Raw genomic sequence first — 27,090 nt, forward strand, 5'->3', positions numbered from 1 at the left:
AGGAGGTAAAAACTGTCTGACTTTATTTTCAACCATTGACACTCAGCAAAACGAATTAAAAGCATTTTTAATATGTCTTTGATGGTGACTTATGGCCAATCTGGAAATGGGGTCCATACAAGGACCATGAAACTTGGATGTGTACGGCCTTGTGGAACAGCCATACAAATCTCTTAAGAGAAATTAAACATGTGAATATTTAATATACTCTACAGGTAAATGTGCTGTCTGCTAAAGCTGGACAGCACATGTGTAAGGGGGTGACCTGACCCCTGCAAGCCTCCCTGAAGACCTGTGATGTTATAATAGGTGGCTGTGTATTAGGCTCTGTGCGCACTAGAAAAGGGATTTTTCTGAAGAAATTTCATGAGAGTGAAGGATTAGCGCACCTGCGTTAAAAAAACACACCAATAACGCACCGAATAACGCATGCATTTTGGTGCATTTTTGGTGTGTTTTTTTGCACGTCCCTGCATTTTTTAAAGCAATAAATAGATAGATAGATAGATAATGGATGGATAGACAGTGTGAGGACACACTGCAGTTCTCGCGAGTGGTAGTGTTCACATTACCGACCATGAGAAATGACCTGTAGTTACCTCTGCATTCTCGTTATGAGGCGGCATTAAGTACTAGGTGTCAGACACGGCTGCAGCAGTCTGCAAGCATCGTGGGACCTGTGTGGATTATGCCGGAGCTGTGTGTTGGGGGGGTTAATAAAGTGGTGAAAGAGGGGCTTTTTTGTTATTTTATTTAACATAAAGGATTTTTCAGTGTGTGTGTGTTTATTCACTTTACTTACGGGTTAATCATGTAAGCTGTCTCATAGACGCTGCCATGATTAAGCTAGGACTTAGTGTCAGCGATGCGCTGCCATTAACTCGTTATTACCTTGATGCCACCGAACACGGCAATCGAGAAGAGCCGGTAACACACCGGGACTGTCGCATAATGGATGCGACATTCTCGGGGCAGGGGCGGGCTGATATTCTCGGCTGCGGGAGGGGGGGCATTAACCCTGGCCCTCGCCCTCCCCAGCCTGAGAATACTGGGCCGCCGCTGTGTGTTTACCTTGGCTGGATTGTAAAAATACGGCGGAGCCCACGTTTTTTTTTTTTTTCGTTTTTTATTTTTAATATGTACATTTGATTTGTATGTGCATTCTATATGTCTGTGTGTGAGTGTGATCTGTGTGTGTTTACTCTCTGCTCAGCTTCCTCTTCCTGTCATAATGACATCACTTCCCTGCAAAACGCAGGGCAGTAATGAACATTATGTCCCGAAAAACGCGAAATACCGCAGGGAATAATGCAGGAAAACGCAATGAAACGCACAGAATTTGCTACCTGTATTATTCCCTGCGCTATTTCATGATTACATTACAGTCAATGGAGTGAATAACGCAGTTAGCTGCAGAAAAGTAGTAATTTTTCTCAAGAAAATCTACTGAAAGAATTTTCTTGACAAAAAAACGCAGTGTACGCACAGCTAATTTTTTTTTCCATAGGTTTTGCTGGGGAATGTCTGCAGAAAGGTTTCAACCATTTTCTCAAGAAATTCCTGCAGCAAAAACGCACAAAAAACGTGGGTAAAAACGCAGTGTGTGCACAGGGCCTTAATGTATTTATTTGTTTTACTTGCTGTGGAACAATGTATGTGTGTGAAGTACCGGGTGGGCCATTTATATGGATACACCTAAATAAAATTGGAATGGTTGGTGACATCAACTTCCTGTTTGTGGCCCACTTTTCAAGATGGGTGCTGACCATGGCGGCCATTTTGAAGTCGGACATTTTGGATCCAACTTTATTTTTTCCAATGGGAAGAGGGTCATGTAACACATCACACTTATTGAGAACTTGACAAGAAAAACAATGGTGTGCTTGGTTTTAATGTAACTTTATTTGTTCATTAGTTATTTACAATTTTATGACCACTTATAAAATGTGTTCAAAGTGCTGCCCTTTATGTTGGATTGTCAATGCAACCTTTTTCTCCCACTCTTGACACACTGATAGCAACACTGCAAAAGAAATGTTAGCACAGGTTTCCGGTATCCGTTGTTTCAGATGCTACACATCTTGTATCTTCAGAGCATAGACAATTGGTTTCAGATGACTTCAAAGATAAAAGTCTAAGGGGGTCAGATCGTGAGACCTTGGTGGCCATTCCACTGGCCCACAATGACCAATCAACTTTCCAGGACACTATTCATGTAGAAATGCTCGGACCTAACACACATAATGCATTGACAATCCAACACAATGGGCATCACTTTGAACACATTTTATAAGTGGTCATAAAATTGTAAATAACTAATGAATGAATAAAGTTATGTTAAAACCAAACACTCCATTGTTTTTCTTGTGAAATTCTCAATAAGTTTCCCATTGGAAAAAATAAACTTGAATCCAAAATAGCCGACTTCAAAATAGACGCCATGGACACCACCCATCTTGAAAAGTTTCCCCCCACCCATATATTAATGAGCCACAAACATGAAGTTTATATCACCAACCATTCACATTTAATTTAGGTGTATCCATATAAATAGCCCACCCTGTATATTTGGGTATGTCACACAGTCCCACCAGCTACCACAAGAAGGCGCTGCACTCCCCTAGTTAGAGGCAGGAGTGTCAGTTACAAAGGGATAGTGGGGGGGTTGCTAGGGCAGGAGACATTAGCCCAGCCCACAGAGACAGAAAAAGATTGAGGGGAGGAAATAGGGCAGGGAGTTAGGGGTACTTTGCACGCTGCAACATCGCTAGCCGATGCTAGCGATTCCAAGCGCGATAGCACCCGCCCCCGTCGCACATGCGATATCTTGTGATAGCTGCCGTAGCGAACATTATCACTACGGCACCTTCACACGCACTTACCTGCCCTGCGACGTTGCTCTGGCCGGCGACCCGCCTCCTTCCTAAGGGGGCGGGTCGTGCGGCGTCACAGCGACGTCACATGGCAGCTGTCCAATAGAAGCGGAGGGGCGGAGATGAGCGGGACATAACATCCCGCCCACCTCCTTCCTTCCGCATAGCCGTTGGAGGCAGGTAAGGAGATGTTCCTCGCTCCTGCGGCTTCACACACAGCGATGTGTGCTGCCACAGGAACGAGGAAGAACATCGTATCTCCTATTGGTGCGACATTATGAAAATGACCGACGCTACACAGATCACCGATTTTCGACGCTTTTGCGATCGTTTATCGGCGCATCTAGGCTTTACACGTTGCGACGTCGTTACCAGCACCGGATGTGCGTCAGTTTCGATTTGACCCCGACGATATCGCAGTAGCGATGTCACAACGTGCAAAGTACCCCTTAGACTAGAGAGCTGAAGAAGTGAGCTGTGCAGACAGAGCGGTTCCTGGGAGCAAGTGAAGAGCGCTCCTGTGGCTAAGGGGACAGGCGAAACATGCACGGTATGCAGAACGTGTGGGGATAAGTCTTAGGGGCAGCCGCCGTCATCACGGATTTTAGGGACTCCTGAAGTGGGAATCACCCTAGCTAGAATGTCCAAACCCGCAGTGAGAAGGGCCGGTGCGCTATGAAGCCGGTGGGACTCTGTGACTGCCAGAATGATGAAAATGATATGGAAATGTCTGTCCCATCCTGAAGAGAAGTTGTGCTTCCCTTATGGGGAAGAAGTTTTATCTGAAGTTGTGACCTGTAGTAAAGTTGAAGTGTTGGAAGAAAGCACAGCGTCTGTCATTGATTTATGGGGACGACGATCGATTGCAAAGGTAGTGGAACAGCAATGTCTGAGAGTGTGTCCCCCACTGCCTATATTTCACATTCAATCCCTTTTTCAAGTAGCGCGTCAGCCGGGGACACGACTACAAACCCAGGCTTTGGCTGGATCCCCTTGGCATTTTCATTTTGAGCAGTGAACTACAAAAATATATAAAGCTAAAAGCAAGCCCCAAACAGAGATGAAAAATACTTACGAAAATACGGCCACCTGTTTCTTCCCCGTATTAAAGTACTTTGACATGGCATAAGCAATTGTCGACCTGAACAAATTTAGCTCAGTGCTATCCCATGTGTACTGTCAAAGGAAAAGAAAAAGTTACTTAAAATAGGAAAAATGTATATAGATTTATTTTTTAGACCAAACACCAAAAAAGTAAGCGTGTAGCTAAAAGGGGTAAAGTCATATTGGCATCTAGGTTCATGTACTGAAAAAACTCCACTTCTGCCACAGAAGATTATTATTATCTGTCATATAGTAGGCAGAGTCGCCAACCTAAATTTTACGTCATAATAATTAAGCTTATAATTTCTTTGAAACTTGATTATGGCTCCTTATCCACCATCCGGACTATCCTGCGCTGTAACCTTTCATCAATTTTTCTCTGCCATTCACATCCAGGAAGATTAGCTATAGTGCCATGGGTTGTAAACTTCTTGATTACTTTGCACACCACAGACAAAGGAATATCAAGATCTCAGGAATTGAACTTGTAACCTTGAGATTGTTGATATTTTGCAACAATTTTGGTTGTCAAGTCCTCAGACAGTTCTCTTCTCTTTATGTTTTCCATGCATAGATACACACATACACAATGTAAAGATGGGTCAACGTCTCCACTTTTTATCTGGATTCAGGTGTGATTTTACTATTGCCCACACTTGTTACCAGAGGTGACTTTAAAGCATCGCATGCTTTTAACAAAGCCATTTACCCACAATTTTGGAAAGGTGCCAACAATTTTTCTGGCCCATTTTTAGGGCTATGTGTGATATTATGTTCAATTTGCCTTTTTTCCCTTTTGTTTGTGTTATTCCAATAGACACAAAGGAAATAAACATGTGTAGAACAAAACACATACAGTAAGTGAAATAAGTATTGAACAATTCACCAATTTTCTAAGTAAATATATTACTTAGAAGTGTCCTCTCATCACCATCAGAGACGGGCACATTCCCCTGTAATGGTAAGAAATGCAAGACCTGTACCCACATTTTACCAACAAATACGGTCCACATAGCCAACACAAATCAGAACTACAAGATCATGGACCTCATTTCATGTATATCCTCCAATGTGGTATACATGATACAGTGCACAAGGTGCCCTGGGGGAACATATATTGGAGAAACTAAACAAAAACTAAAAACAAGGATGCATCTACACAGGCACACAATAAAAAATGAACTGGATATGCCTGTGGGAAAATATTTCTTTACACAGGGACACAGTATGATATATTTAAAAGTACTAATACTGAAAGGTCATTTTAAAGATGACAGAGAGAGAAAAATTTGGGAATTTAAAGTGATAAGGATATTTGGATCCTTAACAAAAGGACTCAATTTAAAACCTGGTTTTATGACTCAGTACATGGACACTTCACACCTCCAGCAGAAGAACCTCAAGAGTGATCTGAACAGACCACTTCCAACTCATCTGCATTTCTAAGAAAAAACTTAATTTGATTTCCTTGGCTTATCTTTAGGAGGCATCATCTTTCCCATGTCCTGTTGTAACATTCATTTACTGTAAGGCTAAGCTTTTTTTGACACTGAGTTTTTGTCGCAAAAAATGCACAAAAACGCACCCGTGGCAAAAAACAGCAGCAAAAACGCATGCGTTTTTACCACGTTTTGGTGCGTTTTTTGCTGCGTTTTTCTGCGTTTTTGCTCACTGCGTTTTTATGCGTTTTTTATCAGTGAACATTGCCTTCTGTCATTTCCTTCTTCAATATGTTCTTCATTCTCCACTAGTGTATGCAGGAGAGCAGACAGCTGCAGAACTACAAGGCTCAGCATGCTCCATCCAATAGTGTATGCAGGAGAGCAGACAGCAGCTGCCGAACTATAAAGCTCAGCATCCTCCTTCCAGGACTGTATGCAGGATTTCTTTGCTCCCCCCCCCCCCAAAAATGACGTGGACTTCGCCATATTTTTGTATGCTAGCCGGGTACAGCAGGCAGGTACGGGCTGCCCCCAACCCCCAGCTGCCTATTTGTACCCGGGTGAAAACCAAAAATATAGGTAAGCCCTTTTTTTTTAATTATTTCATGAATTTCATGAAATAATTAAAAAAAAAAATGACGTGGACTTCGCCCAGTCTTTGTGTCCAGCCAGGTACAACTAGGCAGCTGGGAATTGAAATCCGCAATGCAGGGTGCCCAAGCTTTCTGGGCACCCCCGCTGCGAATTGCCGTCCGCAGCCACCCCAGAAAATGGCGCTTTCATAGAAGCGCCATCTTCTGGCGCTGTATCCAACTCTTCTAGCTGCCCTGGTGACGGGTGGCTCGCTGAGTAATAATGGGGTTAGGGCTAGCTGTGTATTATCAGCTGGCCCTAAGCCCGAAATCCATGGTGTCACGCCAATATTAGACATGGCCACCATGAATTTCTAGTAAAGATAAAAAAAAAAGACAACACACAGAAAAATATTTTTATTAGAAATAAAACACAACACAATTAGTGACTCCATCTTTATTGAAATAAAGAACCCACCTCTGCAGTAATCCTGGCTCAAGGGTCCCGCGCTGTCCAATCCGGATCCAATATCATCTGATCGGTTTGCGTGCTGACTGCCATCAGACCGCTGCAGGAGCTGCCGGTAATCAGTGATGAAGTCTCCCGACGGCATCAGCTGATAGCCGGCCCGGCGGTAAAAAGCCGGCGTCACCGCGAGACTGACGATCAGCTGATGCGTCAGGTGACCGCATCAGGTGATCACCGCCAGGTCCTGCAGCTATCGTACGTGCCTGGGAGCCGGCACACAGCCAGAGCAGTGGTGGCGGTACCGGGAAGAGGAGCTGGGAGCGAAATGGCACCGGGAGTCTGCAGACAGGTGAGTACGAGATTTTTCTACTGTTCACTTTTGATTTAGTAGCCGCTTCCACCTCCTGCATGGGAACGGACATGGCACCGGACGGGAAATGGAAGCAGCGGTGGCGGTATCGGGAGGATTCACGCTTCTGTGTTTACTGACAGAAGGAATCCTCTTCCTGTACATGTCACTTTACTACCCACCCCTTGCGTTTATAGCTGCGTTTTTAGTCATAAAAACGCACTAAAACGCAGCTATATTTGCAATTTGCGGTTTTCATTGCGTTTTTGAACATCTCATTGAACTCCATGGGTGGAAAACGCAGTGAAAAATGCAAAAATAATTGACATGCTGCGTTTTTGTGGTGCCCACAAAAACGTAGCTAAAAAAAACGGCTGTGTGCAGACAGCAAAAATGAAAACCCATAGACTTTGCTGGGGAAGCAAATTCATGCAGTTTTCTGAGCAAAAACGCAACCGAAAAACGCGCAAAAACGCCGCGAAAAACGTACTGTGTGAACTTACCCTAAATGTTGTGATTTGGTCTCAGTAATTCAATTGTAATTTGCCTGAAGAAGGAGCCTTTGTGCTCTGAAAACTTGCTAATATAATTTTTCTGGTTAGCCTATAAAGGTATCACTCCTAAAATACTTTTGTCATTCTTGGGATATAGTATTTCAATTGATTTTTCTGGCTAACACGGTACCACAATATTACCCTGTATTGCACATAGACAAAGGAGTGAAAAGAATTATCAGAAGAGTCATCCAAGACCCAAGAACCCCCTGTGGAAAGCTATAGAAAGACCTGGAATTATCAGGTAAAATTGTTTCAAGGAAAACAATAAGTAATGCACTCAACCTCCATGGCCAGTATGCACTATCACCACGTAAAGGGGGCTTTACACACTACGACATTGCTAATGCGTTGTCGTTGGGGTCACGGAATTTGTGACGCACATCCGGCCGCATTAGCGATGCCGTTGCGTGTGACACCTATGAGCGATTTTGCATCGTCGCAACCGTCATTGCAAAATCGCTCATCAGTGACATGGGGGTCCATTCTCAAATATCGTTACTGCAGCAGTAACGAAGTTGTTCCTCGTTCCTGAGGGAGCACACATCGCTCCGTGTGACACTGCAGGAACGAGGAAGCTCTCCTTACCTGCCTCCCGGCCGCAATGCAGAAGGAAGGAGGTGGGCGGGATGTTATGTCCCGCTCATCTCCGCCCCTCCGCTGCTATTGGGCGGCGGTTCAGTGACACTGCTGTGACGTCGCGGTGACGCTGAACGAACCGCCCCCTTAGAAAGAAGGCGGTTCGCCGGTCACAGCGATGTCGCTAGGCAGGTAAGAAGTGTGACGGCTCTGGGCGATGTTCTGTTGTGCGGCAAGGGCAGTGATTTGCCCGTGTTGCACAACAGATGGGGGCGGGTACCCACGCTAGCGATATCGGCACCGATATCGCAGTGTGTAAAGCGGCCTTAAGACTCCATTACTGAACAACGATCGTTTAAAGTTTGCTCGACAACATTTAAACAAGCCTGTGAAATAGTGGGAGAATATAGTCTGGTGAGAGGAGACCAAAATTTAACTCTTTGGATGCCATAATACACACCATGTTTGGAAGTCAAAAGCCACTGGAGATCTCCCCCAAAACACCATACCAACAGTGACATTTGGAGGTGGGAACATCATGGTATGGGGCTGTTTTTCATCATGCAGCACTGGCAAACTTCATACAATTTAAGGAAGGATGAATTAACAAATATACCAAGACATTCTTGATAAAAAAAAATCTGCTGCCATCTACCATGATGAAGGTGAAACGAAGGTGGACATTTCAGCAACACAATGATCTAAACACCACGCAAGCCAAGGAAACTCAGTTGGTTTCAGGCCCGTTTCACACGTCAGTGAAAAACAGTGACGTTTTTCACTGGCGTGTAAAACACGCACATGTCCCTGCGTGTGCCGTGATTCACGGCACACGTGGGTTGTCTAAGTGCAATCCGGGCTCCGTTCTCCGTGGCCCGTGATTGCACTTAGAAATCAACTCACCTGCGCCCGCTCCCGCTGTCCATGGTGCTGATCGCTCCTGCGGTGCAGCATCCGGCCGGCGGTGACCCCCGCAGCAGCTGCTTCCGGGTCGGCTATGTCGCGCATAACGAATATGCGCGACAATAATGAGCCGGCTCAGAAGCAGCCGGCAGAACGGGCTGCAGAGGACATCGCTGGACGCTGGGTGAGTTAAAATGTTTTTTATTTTAAAAGCACGTTTTTTTCTGGCACGTGTTTCACGGACTACACCACTGCGTGGTCCGTGGAACATCAGTGATGCCAGAAAAAAATGGACATGTCTCCGTGCGGCAATCACGGACACGCGGGTACGCCGCACGGAGACACGTGCAGTGACAAATCACTGACGTGTGAGCAGACCCATTCATTATAATGGGTCTGCGTATGTCAGTGATTCTGGTACGTTTAAAAAAAAGCACAAACGTACCAGAATCACTGACGTGTGAAAAGGGCCTCAGAGAAAGTAAATCTGGTACAATGGCCAAACCAATCACCTGACCTGAATCCAATAGAAAATTTATAGAATGAACGAAAGCTCAGAGTTCCCTGAAGGAGCCCACGGGATCTCAAGATTTGTCATCACAAACAAAGGCTTTTGTACAAAGTATTAAATAAAATTTCAGTAAGCGTATTTAATACTTTTTCCCTGTGTCACTTCTCATTATTACATATCGCTAAATTTATGAACTTCTATGGTTTGATTTATTTGACCTTGGCGATTGGATGGATTGTTACTGATTGTTACTGACATCTGGTGAGAAATTAATGTCAATAGCACCTTGTGAAATATATTTACTTAGAAAATTGGTGATGTGTTCAATACTTGTGTCACCCATTGTATGTATTTTTAAGGACTGATAAAGAAAGTGCCCTTTTGTTTACTGACTATCCAGGCATTTCTGGATGGTTGTCAACCCTTATAGTAGACTGATTCTAACGCATCGGATATTCTAGAATTTATTGTGTAGTTGATGTATGATTTTTGTTATATATATAGATGTTGTTGTGTGTAGTTGCCAAGTGTTTGTGTACGTCAATGTTCTGGGTGTTGTCTGGGTGGGGGTGTGTGAGAGCGGTGTTGTTTGTGTGTTGCATTGTGTGTGAGCGCTGTGTGTTTGCAGCATTGTGTGTGTGTGGTGCTGTGTGTTTTGCGCGGTTTGTGTGGGTGTGTGTGTGTATGGGGTGTGTTTTGGGGGGAGGTATGTTTTGTGCAGTGTGTGTGTCTTGGAGGAGTAGTCCTGGGGAGAGAGGAGTATAATAGGAGGAGTAGTCCTGGGGGTGAGGAGTATAATAGGAGGAGTAGTCCTCAGGGGAGAGGAGTATAATTGGAGGAGTAGTCCTGGGGAGAGAGGAGTATAATAGGAGGAGTAGTCCTGGGGGGAGAGGAGTATAACAGGAGGAGTAGTCCTGGGGGGAGAGGAGTTTCACTGGAGGAGTAGTCCTGGGGGGTGAGGAGTATAATAGGAGTAGTAGTCCTGGGGGTGAGGAGTATAATAGGAGGAGTAGTCCTCAGGGGAGAGGAGTATAATTGGAGGAGTAGTCCTGGGGGGAGAGGAGTATAATAGGAGGAGTAGTCCTCAGGGGAGAGGAGTATAATTGGAGGAGTAGTCCTGGGGGGAGAGGAGTATAATAGGAGGAGTAGTCCTGGAGGGAGAGGAGTATAAGAGGAGGAGTAGTCCTAGGGGGAGAGGAGTATAACAGGAGGAGTAGTCCTAGGGGGAGAGGAGTATAATTGGAGGAGTAGTCCTGGGGGGAGAGGAGTATAATAGGAGGAGTAGTCCTGGAGGGAGAGGAGTATAAGAGGAGGAGTAGTCCTAGGGGGAGAGGAGTATAACAGGAGGAGTAGTCCTGGGGGGAGAGGAGTATAACAGGAGGAGTAGTCCTGGGGGGAGAGGAGTATAACAGGAGGAGTAGTCCTGGGGGGTGAGGAGTATAATAGGAGTAGTAGTCCTGGGGAGAGAGGAGTATAATAGGAGGAGTAGTCCTGGGGAGAGAGGAGTATAATAGGAGTAGTAGTCCTGGGGGGAGAGGAGGATAATAGGAGGAGTAGTCCTGGGGGGTGAGGAGTATAATTGGAGGAGTAGTCCTGGGGGGAGAGGTGTATAACAGGAGGAGTAGTCCTGGGGGGAGAGGAGTATAACAGGAGGAGTAGTCCTGGGGGGAGGAGAGGTGTATAACAGGAGGAGTAGTCCTGGGGGGAGAGGAGTATAACAGGAGGAGTAGTCCTGGGGGGAGAGGAGTATAACAGGAGGAGTAGTCCTGGGGGGTGAGGAGTATAATAGGAGGAGTAGTCCTCAGGGGAGAGGAGTATAACAGGAGGAGTAGTCCTGGGGGGAGAGGAGTATAACAGGAGGAGTAGTCCTGGGGGGGTGAGGAGTCTAATAGGAGGAGTAGTCCTGGGGGGAGAGGAGTATAATAGGAGGAGTAGTCCTGGGGGGGTGAGGAGTCTAATAGGAGGAGTAGTCCTGGGGGGTGAGGAGTATATTAGGAGAAGTAGTCCTGGGGGAGAGGAGTATAATAGGAGGAGTAGTCCTGGGGGGAGAGGAGTATAATTGGAGGAGTAGTCCTGGGGGGAGAGGAGGATAATAGGAGGAGTAGTCCTGGGGAGAGAAGAGGATAATAGGAGGAGTAGTCCTGGGGAGAGAGGAGGATAATAGGGGGAGTAGTCCTGGGGAGAGAGGAGTATAATAAAAGGAGTAGTCCTGGGGGGAGAGGAGTCTAATAGGAGGAGTAGTCCTGGGGGGGAGGAGTCTAATAGGAGGAGTAGTCCTGGGGGAGGAGTCTAATAGGAGTAGTAGTCCAGGGGGAGAGGAGTCTAATAGGTGGAGTAGTCCTGGGGGGAGGAGTCTAATAGGTGGAGTAGTGCTGGGGGGAGGTGTGTAATAGGTGCCCAATGTGTGCGGGGGGCGTGGTTGAGCGGGCACAGTGTGTGGGGGGCGTGGCTTAGCGGGCACAGTGTGCGTGTGCGGGGGGTGTGGCCGAGCGGGCACAGTGTGCGGGGGGCGTGGCCGAGCAGGCACAGTGTGCGGGGGGCGTGGCCTGGCACAGTGTGCGGGGGCATGGCCAGACCGGGACAGTGTGCAGGGGGCGTGGCCGGGCACAGTGTGCGGGGGGTGTGGTCGGACTGAGCGGGCACAGTGTGCAAGGGTCTGGCTGGGCTGAGCTGGCACAGTGTGCGGGGGGCGTGGCCGGGCTGAGGCGAGCGGGCAAAGTGTACGGGGGCGTGGCCTAGCATCCACAGTGTGGGGGGGCGTGGCTGAGCCGAGCGGCCAATGCGACGGTTGTCACTGTAATGACGTCATTTTGGAGCAAGACAGACAGACAGAATATGGCAATTATATATATACGTAGATGGGGGCCCTATATTGAGATGCAGGAACATCTGTGCCGCAAAGTAATGATTGTTATTTCAGTGTTTTTATGCACCTTACTTCTGACGAGGACACTAATTGGAAGCCAGTTATTTCTTTCTTTCTTTATTTTATTATTTTTAGAATGCTAATAAAAATTGTCTATAAGTGGCTGAAGTAATTAGAGATGAGCGAACCTGAGGTTCGGTGTTCGTACCAAACACAGACTTTACCAAAAAAAAACAGAGTTTGGCTTCAGAGTTCGGGCGCTTTATGTATGCAAACCACTCATGCGAGCAGTCCTATGCTCAGGTACACTCGATGCTCTGACCAGTGCGACCAAATGCGGTGTTTGATCGGCTCGCACTGGGGGTAAGAACAGCATGATCGGATGTAGTGTGCACCAAATAAAGAAACCTCGCTCATCCGCCCCTAGAAATGCTCTGTTTATGGCTGGCTGCATATGGGCGGAGACACAAACTGCCCAATTAGTGACTTCCATTGGGGTTCGGGTCAAACCCTGGTCCCAAACTGAATTTTATCTAAAGTTCGGATGAACCCACCAAACCGAACTTCCACGGGTCCTCTCATCTCTACAAGTAATAGAATAAATGTTGAGTCTATGGGAAAGGAAAGGGACAGGGCCCATCTAAATGGGATTTTACTGAGTGTCAATCGACTATAGACAAGTGTATGGCTGGTTCTTAAAAGAAATGCTTACATTGTCTGACAAATACTGATGGAAACAGAACAGAACCCTCATTCGTACGATTCTCCTGTCTCCATGCATCATCATACTATCGGCAGCACATCACCTATTTATATGGGACCATGAGCTGCTGAAAGCCATTATTTTTATGCTTGAATAAACAATCCAATACTTTAATGAATGAGCACGTTGCTTGTTCTTTGGGTGATTGTGAGAATCCTGATGAAGGGCGATAATTGGGAACCAGTATTCTATTGTTAGTTCATCTGACAGTTTTCATCCAGAAAAGTGGTACGATTTTTTTTCTCACTTGTCATCTACAGTATGTGCTGTACATATGCAATCCATTTTTTTTCATCAGATATTATATATTTACAATCATTTACAAGACCATATAGAGTGTCCTATGCTACAAAATGGTAATGTATCCATAAAAAAACAGATGCCACTATAATAGTGGCATCTGATTTTTTTCTCTCACCCTAAAGCGGGCTTTACACGTTGTGACATTGGCAACGAGATATCGTCGGGATCACATCGTTAGTGACGCACATCCGGCGCCGTTACAGACATTGCAGCGTGTAACGCAAATGAGTGATGTTCAACGAGCACAAAAAATTCAAAAATCGTTGCTCGTTGTCACGTCGCTCATTTCCTTAATATCACTGCAGCGACAGGTACGATGTTGTTTGTCGTTCCTGCGGCACCACACATCGCTATGTGTGTGACGCCGCTGGACCGACAAACATCTCCTTACCTGCGTCCACCGGAAAAGGAGGAAGGAAGGAGGTGGGCGGTATGTTCCGGCCGCTCATCTCCGCCCCTCCTTTTCTATTGGGCGGCGGTTCAGTGACGCTGCTGTGACATCGCTGTGACGCTGAACGAACCGCCCCCTTAGAAAGGAGGCGGATTGCCGGTCACAGTGACGTCGCAGGGCAGGTATGCGCATGTGACGCTGCCGTAGCGATAATGTTCGCTACAACAGCGATCACCACATATCGGCCATACGACCGGGGCGGGTGTTATCACGCTCGGCATCGCTAGCATCGGCGATGTCGCATGTAAAGCCCGCTTTAGACTTGAATATATGAGTCTTGTCCAACTCATGCATCCACTTACAGCAAGCTGCAATTTTTTCCTCTGGTCGACTACAGGTGAGATAAAATTGCAGATCTGCCCTGCCTTTCAAATCTTTCATAGTTTTTCTCTGTAAATTCCACCCTTGGCTTTCTTTGGCATTGTCAAGGGTGGTGTATCACGGGTGGTGTGTCATGGGTGACAGACAGTCATATGGTTTCTGGCAGTAGAAGGTCCCAGTGTTTGACTGCGCAAAATGCTCCCTGACCTTCTGTTTTTCCTGCTGTTAATATCCATTGTACTAGGTAGCTTTCCTGCTGGGTTTTCATCTATTCCCCTTTAGGACCCAGGGGAGCTATACGTCTGTCCAGCTGCTGATTATCAGTATTCCCCTTGGGCTTAAATGCTCCCATCTTCCCTGGACTTGTGCTGGTGATATTATTCAGTTCATTCAAGCACTGGTTGGAAGTTGGTGGCTTGTACTCATCTATGGTATCATTGCCGAAGCTTTGCTGAACTTCTGCCTGAGTCATCTATGGATAAGTGTGGTTCATGCACTTTCCCCCCATGTGTCTTCCTTTAGAGTTTAGTTGGGTTGGCGAAGAACTCAGACCACCCACCCTTCAATATTTAGGGTCCAGCGCTAGTGATACTTAGGGTCAGGTACCCGGCTCAGCGCATAGGTGTGGAACCTATCTAGGGTGATGAGGGACCCTAGGGACCAGCAGTAGGTTTGGTCAGGGGTCACCATCTCCCCCTTCTCTAGATTATGGGGTCCCCTTCCCTTACCTTTCGCAGCACACTTGGTACTTCCCTGTACCTAGCATGACAGGCATACCAACACTGATGAAAAATACTGATGTGTGAATGAGACCTAAGATTACTTTGTCCAATTTTATATTGTCTACGTTTGTGTATCAATACATGCAACCAAACGCCGTATCTCAATTATCACCAAAAGTAATAAAATACTATGAGCTATAATTTACTATAAGTTAAATGGTGCAGAATTTTTTTCTAAATTAAATTCATATTCTATCACCATCGAGTCAGGACTTTACATAGTAGTACATAAAAAAATCCCAGATCATGTTCTTATTTTCAGCTTACCGCTTTATCTCCTAGCCCCGCTTTCAGACTGATCCTCACTTTGATTAAATCGTTTGTGTCTAAAAATTGGAATGTAGAAATAAAGATTTTAGGATAGTTTTCATTTTATTTATGAAGATGATAATTGTATTCTTAAAAAGTCTGTCATCATACAATTACCTATTGATCAAATCATGTTTTCATCTTACTTGCATTTTTTTTAAAGAGAATCTTTCACCAAATTTTTCATGTTGAACTGGACACACCATGTAATTGTGGCTTCAGAGCGGAATAAAATATTTTTTTATTTCGCCTAACTGATGTGTAGATATTACCAATTAAAGTATTTTTGGTAGATAATGAGTTAATTTTTGTTAATGACATACTCCCATTAACATTTTTATCCTCTTAATATATTGTAGTCATCATACTATACATAGCACTTTGTACTTATAATTGCTAATTTTGTCCTTCTACCCAGTAAATTCTTCTGTTTTCCATTAGGTCTATGACGTAATGTCATTAGAAACAGACTAGCTAGAATCTTTCTAAACTCTGTGTAGAAAGAGGAAGTCACTTTTCCTTGCATGAGTCATCACAGCAAATGTCCCTGAAAGGAGGAGGAGGGAGCAGCTGAGTCAGGAGTTGAAGAATGGAATGATTCATGCAGGGAAAAAGTGACTTCCTGTTTTTACATAGAGCAGAGAAAAGAGAAGAATTAACCGAGTAGAAAGGCAAAATGAGCAACTGTAAGTGCTATATAATATGATTGCAATATATTAAGAAGACTTAAACTTTGATGGAAGTGTTTCTTTAAGTCCAGAATAGTAACTCATACAGGAAGAAAAACTACACCACCCCTGTGAAAACACTCACTTAGTGTTATCTAAATTTAATGCTATAGGTACCAATTACTTTGATTGCTAATATCTTTGAAAAGAACAGGTGATATTAAAAATATTAAAAACAAAAAAAAAACATTACATTCCGCTCTGCAGCCACTATTATATCATATATCTAGTTCAACATGTACAATTTGGAAAAAGGCACTCTAAAACAATTTGATAATGTTTTTTTCAATTTGCCATATCACTACTGATATAAAAATATACATTTTGCAATTTTTCATATAGGTCACTAGGCCAAATGCTTGATTGACACTTCCTGTCTTGTACCAAAGACTTTTCAGCAGTCTCATTATCATCACAGCCAGGATTACAATGAAAAATTACATATCTATTTACAGTAGATAACATGGGATTTTCCATTTACAGTAGATGAATTAATAGCTAAACTCCTTTTTGCTCTTCATAATGACCTTTGCCTAGATTAAATAATGCCATTAATTTCCACAGCACTTGACAGAAATTATCATGGTTGTCCCCAGTATATTTTTGGAGTGTGGGAAAAATGTATCATCACTTTCCCCAGTATATTTTTGGAGTGTGTGAGTATATCAGAAAACATGGAGGAAACCCATGCAAACACAATGAGAAAATACAAGATTTGAACACAGGACCCCAGTGCTGCGAAATAACTGTGCTACTACTAACATCCACCGAGCCACCAAGTTGCCCATGATAATGATGTGAAAAATAAAAAAAACTGTTACATTTTTTTAAAATAAATTTCACAAAAAATCCTGATTAATCAATAGATAATTTCCTTACTATACAATTCTTTAAATCTGCAGGTTACTAAATCCCTTTAACTAGAAATTTAAAAATTATCGACAATGATCGGCTGAGCTGAAATGGGCCAATCAAAAGTAAAATCTCAAGTTGCTGCTGAAGTCATCATTTCATAAGAAATAAAACATATTGCATTCACAGCTGCAGCACTGCAACATGGACTTTGTTTACTCCTAAACTAATCTTAAGGAAATAAGAAATAAAATGAAGTTACATGGGTCCCACTCTGCATTCCAGCCGGCTTCTCTATTATTTTCCTTATTATTTTTTTGCAACCACTCATACAATGGCTGAAAATAGTTGAGCAGGGGCTGAGCATCCATCTTAGTGCCCCCTGTAATACTCTCCAATGCTTTAGTCCAAGGACTTGAGTTTCCCAGTTCCAGCATAGACCTGTAAAGTACATTGTTGGTGAATACCCAAACACATGCTCAGAAAAGAACAACCGTTTTTGTGCACATTGTTTGTCACTTACCGCAATTTTTGCCCTGCGGCTGTAGAGTTAGTTATGTCACATGAGTAAAGAGGACCTATATGATTGGCCGCGTTACAAAGCGCCTCCTGGAACTGGAACTGGTAGATTGTCCGGGTGTAATATCTGCAGGACAAACAAAGGGAAATCACAATACAGATTAACTGCAAAATGCCAAGTCTGCTTGCATTTTATATCCCTGCCCTTCTCCTCTACTTAAAAGGGGTTACCAACCATATGAACTTATCATTTAACACAATGGTCTTGTCACTGTGAGTCCTACTGCTGGACCCCTACCTAATCCTGAGAATGAGATTTTACAATCATGCCACGGGGGTTGAGCATGCCTTCATTGATAAGCTCTGAAAAAGGACGCAGGTGTGTCTGAAACGCGTAACTTGCTGCCCCGCATGGACTTCGACGTTCATATCACCATGGACTTTAATATTTTTTTCACCAGTATTCGTCTTGTGTGGCTCTGGATTTTAAATTCTCAATAAAGAACTTCAGCTTTATGGTTGGGAGCTGGATCTTCTTTACTGTTGCACTTCCAACGTTAGTCCGAGTGGTTTTCCGTACATCAAAAGCATTCTACTGCTAAAGGTGAGCTGGCTTTGTTTTCTGTTTTTTTACTTACCATGCCTTCATTGTGCCATAAATTGGATGGACAGAAATAGCCGAGTATTATACTCTGCTATCACCACTAGTCCTTGATCAAAGAATGGAGTGGTGGAAAGAACATGTGACCAATCCATTGCTCCATGTAAACGAGGTACTGCAGAACCCTGCTCATGAGATTGGTTGGGTCCCATCATTGTGGGTCTCGTTGGTGAGATCCCAGCAACTCCTTAAATTCTATTACTATTTCAGTCTGACTTTCGGAATGAACAACCTAGTAGGAATGTAAGTCAGGAGGTCGTCTTCCATCATCTTCCTTCTTATATTTTAAAGCAAGAAGGATCAACACGAAACCTATAGGTCGGGGCTTGGATCCCTCATCTCACACCTAGGTACGTTGGGCTGCATACCATTGTGACCCCACATTTTTCTGTATACTGCTGTATGGACTATTGTATTTACTATATGGTTACGGCGGGGCACTGTTTGTTTGTCAGCATATCCCAATATCTGGAATACCTGTGTCTTTTCACGGGCGATTTTCAGCTGGGCTTTCACTATTGTCGGCTAATTTTCAGAGCGGCCCTATGTGCCAGTGTGTTGTGAGGGCGCCATCTGCTGGCATTCACCGTCTGACTCTACGGTTTTCACATTTTTATGTATTCTCTTTGTTTGCTATGACGCTTTTATAATATCTAATAAAACTATTTATACACTTTTTGCAACGAAGTCATTGTACAGAATTTTCTTTTCTTTTCATCTTAATCTCTGTATATGGCTTCTTCCATATTGCAAATATGGCACGGGATCGTCCGTGTCTGTTGGTATCATTTATTTATCTTTTTCTACAGTGCAGGATTCAACCCCCCATGATTCTGGGAACCTAACCTGCGGTACTGCCTCCACCAGCATTCACAAATCCTAGATACACCTTGCACCACACCCTGTCAGGCACACCATTGGGCTGCTTAAGCAGGAATAGAGCCACCCATCTAGGGGTAAGGCAGGGAGGTGGGAGGTGTCAAGTCAGTTCAGTGATAGCCCTCGAGCTGTGAGGAGCTCTGAGGAAGCTGGGAGTTGTAGCTCCCAGGGGAGAAGCAGACTAGGTCGTAGACGGTGGTCTGGACCTAGAGGAGTCGGACCCCCGGTCGCAGTGGATTGAGGCTAGGTGCCTGGACCTGTCTTGGAGGACGGTCAGCAGCCTGGTCCTATCACCGGTCCGGTACAGAAGGCACGTCGAGGTACACGGACCCTAGGTCAGGGAGACGCTTCAGGCGACCCGGCAATTAACCTGCAGAGGACAGGGCCTATGTGGACTGTTCCCACGAAGCTCAGAGATCGGGGGCATTAGCGCAAAGAGGGGGTTAGGGCTTTCCAAACAATTTCCACTGAAATCCCAAGCGTGAGGCCCTGAGAGCAGGCTCCCTCACTTAGCCATAGTGGGGAGTGGGGCCCGGAAAGCTCCAAGCTGAAGGGCCACAAAGGACACTCTAAATTTGTGCCAGGAGGCAGGTCACAGACCACCAGGCAGTGCTGCAGGGGACGGGACCCGGACGAGCTCCCCTCAAGAGACAGTGGCAGTCAGAGACTTGGTTTACCCTGTTGTCAGCATCTGCTTTATTGCTGAGTGAGTATCCGACTGACCCCTGCAACCAGCGAGCCTGCGCTACCCCTGCATCCCATAGTACCATCCAGAGTCCCGGGGCCTTCCCCTACCCATGGAGGGTAACGTCATCTTGCTGCCCCCTTCCATCACTCCAGGTACTCCCAACGGCAGCGGCGGTACTCCCAATTACCGTACACCACGCGTGGTGTCACAAACTATACCAATCCCCTGTAAATACCCCCCTTTTCCATTTGAGTGTGGCCCCTAGCCCCTGGGTCTGGAGATCCTCGAGCCACGAGTAATCACCACCCCCAGATCTGAGCGGTTCGATTCGCTGCAGGGGCGACACATGGTCCAGGTCCACATTTGGTATTGTGGTTACCATTTATAATCAAAATTACAAAGCAGCGCTATTTTACCTGTTAAATAGGAAGGAATCTGCAACAGGAGACTTCAACACAAATGTGAACAGAGCCTCAGCTATGGTTTTCTTGTAGGAAAGCCAGTGGTGTAGGACTGTGTAATTTCTATCTTATAATGGCAGTACTACTTTTCCTATCCACCATGACTAAAACACAGAACCTCTGGCTTTCCTCCTGATATTTTCCACGACCAGCAAGCACGAGACCCAGTAAGAAAAACATAGGAGATGGTTGGCCTGGGTGGAAAATTTGTGTCATGGGCGCTGATACTTTGAACTTTATCATGACTCCAATCCTGTTGTATCCTGTGATTACGGACCAACCTCCCTCACTCCTATATGCTAACTTCAGCATCCCGCCATTGGATTTCTTTTTTCCTTAAGGCTATGTGCCCACGGGACTCTGTATGTGCGGATTTTTCTGCATCAAAATCCGCAACTTTCCCCCGGAATCCGCACCTTTTCATAGGTGCGGATTTGACACGGATTTTGTCGCTGATTTTGCGATTTTTTTTTTTTAATTCAATTGAATAGGCAAAATCGGCACGAAAATCCGCAACAATAATTGACATGCTGCAGATTTTTCCACACGAAAATCCGCATGATTTCCGCTGCGGAAAAATCCGCAGTGTGGGCACAGCATTTCCCAAATGCCATAGAAATAGCTGGGGAGTAGCTGTGCTGTAGATTTCTGGAAAATCCGTGGCTTTTCCGCGAGAAATCCGAAGCAAAATCCGCGCATTTTCTGCAGCGTGGGTACATAGCCTAATAATAATGACCTTCATTTATAAACTGTAATGTGTGTTATTTGTGTTATCTTTGTCTAATACTTATGTTTGTTTGGTGACCTGAAACATTTAAGTGTGACATGCAAAAGAATAAGAAATCCAGAAGGGGGCAAACACTTTTTCACACCACTGTATGTACAGGTATTGCAGTTGTTCCCAAGTTCTGATGCCTAGGAGGCCCAAAAGGTCCCTTTGGCCATATTAAAAGACTATTAATATTAAAGCCCTGTGATAGTTGAGGGCCCCATTAGCGATTTTGAGCTTCAAGTTACGCCACTGTTATACTCAAATGCTGACCGGACTTCTCGCTAATGTAACTTTGTTTCTACTGCTCAGTTTTAAAAATAAGATGGACCAATATATCAAATAAGTAGTTTCTTCTTTTGTGCAATCTCTTTTTTTCGTAGATTGCATGCGATTGTGAGTAGGACCCCCACATGGTTGAATTGTTAATTAACTTGTTATTCACTAATGTCTGATATCGTTGATACATATATACAGAATGTGTTGGTGCCATATAAAGATATTATTAATACTATATACCTGATGAAAGAATAATCATTTGCCACATGGAACAAAGCAGCAGGATCACAGTAGGATTCATCATGAGGTACAGGCTCCACCACGCCAACAATATTTCTCCTAGCGGATACAAATAGATCAGATGACTAGAAACAAATAATACATTGCTTGTAAGGGAATTCGGGTTCTGATTTTACAAGTTATTCTAAGTAATAATAACTACGAAATTGGTGCAGGTCCAATTGCTGAGATGCCCACTGATCATCGAGATGGGGGGACTTGATGGGCAGCCCCTTAACTGCTGAAGTGCCTGAGATAAAATAAAAAAACATAGTCGCCTCCCGTACTTAAAAGAAAATAGTCAGATATGTCTAATGTTTTCTTTTGAATATTGTATTTGTAATGTTATCTTCTGGATATAGCCAGGTAGCTATAGAACTAGATGATTATTAAAACTGTTTTCCATAGGCTTGTCACTGTGATAATAACAAACTGAATAATTTTAGAAAGTGGGAGATTTGGATGAAAGAAACCTCTGTGTATAAAGGTTATACAATAAGAATGTTATGATCAACCCATCAAGCAGATATGTATTATTATCATCCATATAGGGAAAAACTGAAGGATGAAGTCTAAAAGATCTAGTTATGTTCTTCTTTCATTCTACAATTCTTGTTTTTCTTTCCTTCCTCTTTAACCTTTACCTTCCTTAATTTTTCCACTTTAACCTATTCCTTCCATGCTCTTTAACCTTTTCCTCTCTTACTGACTGCCTTCCTCTTTAACCTTTTTATTCATTCCTTCCTCTTTAACTTTTTATTTCATTCTTTTCTCTTTAACCTTTTCCTTCCTTCATTAATTCCTTCCTCTTTAACCTTTTTCTTCTTTCATTCCTTTATCTTTAGCCTTTTAAATCTTTTCCTTCCATCCTTCCTTCCTCTTAAACTTTTTCCTTCCTTCCTTCCTTCCTTCCTCTTTAATCTCTTCTCTCCTCTGTAACCTTTTCCTTCCTTCCTCTTTAGCCTCTTCCTTCCTTCCTTCCTTCCTCTTTAATCTCTTCTCTCCTCTGTAACCTTTTCCTTCCTTCCTTCCTTCCTTCCTTCCTTCCTTCCTCTTTAATCTCTTCTTTCCTCTGTAACCTTTTCCTTCCTTCGTTCCTTCCTTCTTTAAGCTTGTCCTTCCTTCCTTCCTTCCTTCCTTTTTTCCCCCTTCTATCTCCTGTTAGTGGTTGACAGATCACTTTTCTTGTTGTGAAGTTCCTCTCCCGCCCGCAATGAAGTACAAGCGCCATCATTTCCAGTGACTATGCTTGCACAGAAAGCTCCTGGATCCTGATGAGGAACATTGTGGGTGTCAAAGTTTGCAGATCGCGCCAGACACTGGAAAGGAAGAAAGGCATGGGAGGTATCAGTAGAGTGAAGAAGACTGTTCTCTCACTCCCGCATTGGTTGTCCTAGTGAAAATGATTGTTATTGTCTGGCGCAATCTTCAATCTTTGACACTGGCGGTTTTCCTCATCAGGAGCTTTATGTGCTTATGCTATCATGAATAATGACAGTGCTTGTACTTGATTGCAGGCAGGGAAGGCAGGTGACTAATAGAAAAGGGACCTGTCAATCACTCATAGGAGGTGGGCGGGGATAAGGGAGAGAGTCAGCAGAGTCATAAGTGCCGTGTATGCGCACAGCTCAATAGAGCATCTCTGAAACATAAACACAGATTTCTAGGGTAAAGCTATGGATGTAATCAGCATTTGCATGACATATGGCATTACATTGGGGTAGAAAAGCCAGATACCTTCCTTCCTTAATTGTATGCCTAAGGAAAAAAACTACAACACCCCATATTCAGCACTGGCCACCCACCACCGTGCCCATTATTTTTACAGATTGTACAATTAACATCACAACTACAGCGGAGGTGATCACTGCTACACCAACGTATTTGGCAAAAGACTGCTGAGCTCAGTGATTGGCTGCAGTGGTCACATGTGCTGTGGTTGTGATGTCGCTGTTGCAGACTATGGGGGCAGCATCAAAGAGTCAGCGATGGACTTGTGATGGGTAAGTGTAGCTCAGTTTTTATTTTTAATTTCACCCATCTTATGAAATAAAAAGCAGTACTTTTTGGAAAATCCCTTTTAGATAACATTATCTAATCTATATAATATTTAATTTATAGGATCGTTTTAGAACCAGAAAGGAGAATCAGATAACTCTGGTCAGTTCTTATTACTGCTTACTTCATCTCCCACCAAGATTTCATCCACTTGTCCCTTGGGATGTCACCTCTGAAGACCTGCCATCTCCATTGCTCCAACATGTATGTGAAAGGCAAGGTGCCGACAATAGTAAGTGCTTGTCTAAGCAAGAAGTTAATGTCCGTTTCTGCAAATGATATGAGAGCCAAGAAAACAATATGAAGATCCAACCTTGGAACCATTACAAGTAAAAACAGATAAGGGAATGGTAACTTGAGTGCACAACTAGTGAGAGAGCACCTGGTGTACCAACATCCAAATTGATATTAAGAATAAAGACTATGCTGATATTTAATTCTGCAGATGGATACTATTGACCAGGCCTGCACAACATACAGCCCGCCAAAGGCTTTGCTGCGGCCCACCGACCTGTCCTGGGAGTCGCCGCTCCCTGCTTCAAATATTCTCTCAGACATGAATACATTTGAAAACCTGAGCGCCGAGTATTCATCATCACGTATATACCGTGGGGAAAAAATTATTTAGTCAGGAACCAATTGTGCAAGTTATCCCACTTAAAAAGATGAGAGAGACCTGTAATTGACATCATAGGTAGACCACAACTATGAGAGACAACAAATCCAGAAAATCACCTGATTTGGCAAATGTTTTTGCAAATTAAGGTGGAAAATAAGTATTTAGTCATGTATCAACATGCAAGATTTGTGGATCTCACAGACCTGGAACTTCTTCTTTAAGAGGCTCCTCTGTCCTCTACTCATTACCTGTAGTAATGGCACCTATTTGAACTTGTTATCAGTATAAAAGACACCTGTCCACAACCTCAAACAGTCACACTCCAAACTCCACTATGGTGAAGACTAAAGAGCTGTTGAAGGACACCAGAAACAAAATTGTAGCCCTGCACCAGGCTGGTAAGACTGAATCTGCAATAGGCAAGCAGCTTAGAGTGATTAAATCAACTGTGGGAGCAATAATAAGAAAATGGAAGACATACATGATCACTGATAATCTCCCTCGATCTGAGGCTCCACGCAAGATCTCACCCCGTGAGGTGAAAATGATCACAAGAACGGTGAGCAAAAATCCCAGAACCACATGTGGGGACCTAGTGAATGACCTGCATAGAGCTGGGACCACCGTAATAAAGGCTAACATCAGTAACACACTACGCCACCAGGGACTCAGATCCTGCAGTGCCACACGTGTTTCCCTGCTTAAGCCAGTACATGTCCGGGCCCGTCTGAAGTTCGCTAGAGAACATTTGGATAATCCAGAAGAGTAATCGGAGAATGTCATATGGTCTGATGAAACCAAAGTAGAACTGTTTGGTAGAAACACAACTCGTCGTGTTTGGAGGAGACAGAATGCTAAGTTGCATCCAAAGAACACCATACATACTGTGAAGCATGAGGGTGGCAATATCATGCTTTAGGGCTGTTTCTCTGCAAAGAGACCAGGACGACTGATCCGTGTACATGAAAGAATAAATGAGGCTATGCATCGTGAGATTTTGAGTAGAAACCTCCTTCCATCAGCAAGGGCATTGAAGATGAAACGTGGCTGGGTCATTCAGCATGATAACGTTGCCAGGGTAATGAAGGAGAGGCTTTGTAAGAAGCATATGAAGGTCCTGGAGTTGTCTAGCCAGTCTCCAGATCTCAACCCCACAGAAAACCTTTGGAGGGAGTTGAAAGTCCATGTTGCCCAGCGACAGGCCCAAAACATCACTGCTCTAGAGAAGATCTGCATGGAGGAATGGGCCAACATACCACCAACGGTGTGTGTCAACTTTTTGAAGACTCACAGAAAACGTTTGACCTCTGTCATTGCCAACAAAGGAGCCTCTTAAAGAGGAAGTTACAGGTCTGTGAGAGCCAGAAATTTTGCATATTTTTACATGACCAAATACTTATTTTCCACCCTAATTTGCCAAACAAATCTTGCTAAATCAGACAAGGTGATTTTCTGGATTTGTGTTCTCATTTTGTCTCTCATAGTTGTGGTCTACCTATGATGTCAATTACAGGCCTCTCTCATCTTTTTAAGAGAGAGAACTTGCACAATTAGTGGCTGACTAAATACTTTTTTTCCCCCACTGTATAGTACACTGACCTAGAATGTTCTTTTATCCAATTGATAAGAAGGCACAATTCCCAGGGTTTACACTGAACATACACACAAGATGGCATGTGAAGAATAGTTCCCGTAGTGATTCTAATATTGAGAATATGTCTCTGATATATTACACCGATTCACAAGCAGATTCATAAATGATAATTTAATTCTTATATACCTTGGTCATCTTCTGGAAATGAAGCCGGCAGGAGCTGGAGAGACTTTAAGTGTTTAGGTGTTGCTGCAGAAAGAGACATGATTTCCCCTACAGCTTCATGGAAACCTTCATTAGCACCATCTCTCAACAAAAGGGGAAGAGGGTGGTATGCCATGTCATACTGAATGTGTCCCAGCTCATGGTGGACAGTAAGAAAGTCTTCCATGTTTATTTTAGTGCACATCTTTATTCTGTTGAAAAATAATATTTATATTAGAATAGCTACCATTTTATAGTGTTGACATATTCCATAGTGTTATACAACAAAATAAGTCATTATGCTATTTACTACACATTGAAAACTCATTAGTAAGACTCACAAATGACACGTTTATAGAAAATGTAAGCAAAAATCAATAAAACAAAATCCATAACGCCATATGACAACTCATGTTGCAGGATATATATATATATATATATATATATATATATATATATAAAAATATATATATATACACATACACATGCAGTATATATATATATATATATATATATATATATATATATATATATATATATATATACTGCATGTGTATGTATAGAAATATTTTTTTATATATATATATATATATATTATATTTATATACTACATATATGTATTCATATTCATGGACAACAGTGTTGGCACCCTTGAATTTGTTCCAGAAACTAAAGTATTTCTCCCAGAAAATTATTGCATTTACACACGTTTTGTCATACATGTGTTTATTTCCTTTATGTGTATGTGAATAAAAAAAAACCTAGGAAAAAGGGTCAATTGGACATAATTTCACATTAAAGCCCCAAAATAGGCTAGAAAACATTGTACTGTGGGTAAACTTTGTGTCAAGCATGGTATGATCATTTAAAATCACCTGGTGCAAGCTACAAGAGTGGGCAATATGAAAATCACACCTGAATTCAGATAAAAAGGAAAATTTCATTCAATCTTTGAGTGTCTGTGTGTGCTGTACTAAGCATGGAGAATGGAAAGAGAAGAGAACTGTCTGAGGTCTTGAGAACCAAAATTGTTGAAAAATATCAACAATCTCAAGGTTACAAGTCCATCTGAAGAGATCTTGATGTTCCTTTGTCCATGGTGCGCAACATAATCAAGAAATTTACAACCCTTGGCACTGTAGCTAATGTCGCTGGACGTGGATGACAGCCAAGAAATTGCTAAAAGGTTGCAATGCAGGATAGTCCAGATGGTTGATTAGCAGCCCCAATCAAGTTCCAAAGAAACTCAAGCTGTCCTGCAGGATCAGGGTGCATCAGTGTCAGCATAAGCTATCCATTGACATTTGAATGAAATTAAACACTATGGCAGGAGACCCAGGAGGACCCTA

At 43.6% G+C, this 27,090-nt stretch overlaps 1 protein-coding gene and 1 long non-coding RNA gene across 2 annotated transcripts in view; one reads left to right on the forward strand and one right to left on the reverse strand.

The window, feature by feature from the left end:
- LOC142290995 (uncharacterized) overlaps window positions 1–23,558 on the forward strand; it is a 115,449-nt gene extending 91,891 nt beyond the window's left edge. Inside the window, exon 3 of the long non-coding RNA XR_012750424.1 lies at window positions 23,388–23,558. This is a non-coding gene — a long non-coding RNA (uncharacterized LOC142290995). The remainder of the gene's footprint in view (window positions 1–23,387) is intronic.
- ACE2 (angiotensin converting enzyme 2) overlaps window positions 1–27,090 on the reverse strand; it is a 159,004-nt gene that overhangs the window by 9,378 nt on the left and 122,536 nt on the right. Inside the window, exons 9-15 of the mRNA XM_075335159.1 lie at window positions 25,724–25,953; window positions 23,449–23,593; window positions 21,228–21,326; window positions 17,255–17,377; window positions 16,994–17,172; window positions 15,110–15,168; window positions 3,949–4,049 (exon numbers count right to left, since the gene is read on the reverse strand). Coding sequence (XP_075191274.1) covers window positions 3,949–4,049; window positions 15,110–15,168; window positions 16,994–17,172; window positions 17,255–17,377; window positions 21,228–21,326; window positions 23,449–23,593; window positions 25,724–25,953 — 936 coding nt within the window. The remainder of the gene's footprint in view (window positions 1–3,948; window positions 4,050–15,109; window positions 15,169–16,993; window positions 17,173–17,254; window positions 17,378–21,227; window positions 21,327–23,448; window positions 23,594–25,723; window positions 25,954–27,090) is intronic.

The sequence above is a fragment of the Anomaloglossus baeobatrachus genome, chromosome 2, assembly GCF_048569485.1.
Source record: "Anomaloglossus baeobatrachus isolate aAnoBae1 chromosome 2, aAnoBae1.hap1, whole genome shotgun sequence".
Lineage (NCBI taxonomy): Eukaryota > Metazoa > Chordata > Amphibia > Anura > Aromobatidae > Anomaloglossus > Anomaloglossus baeobatrachus.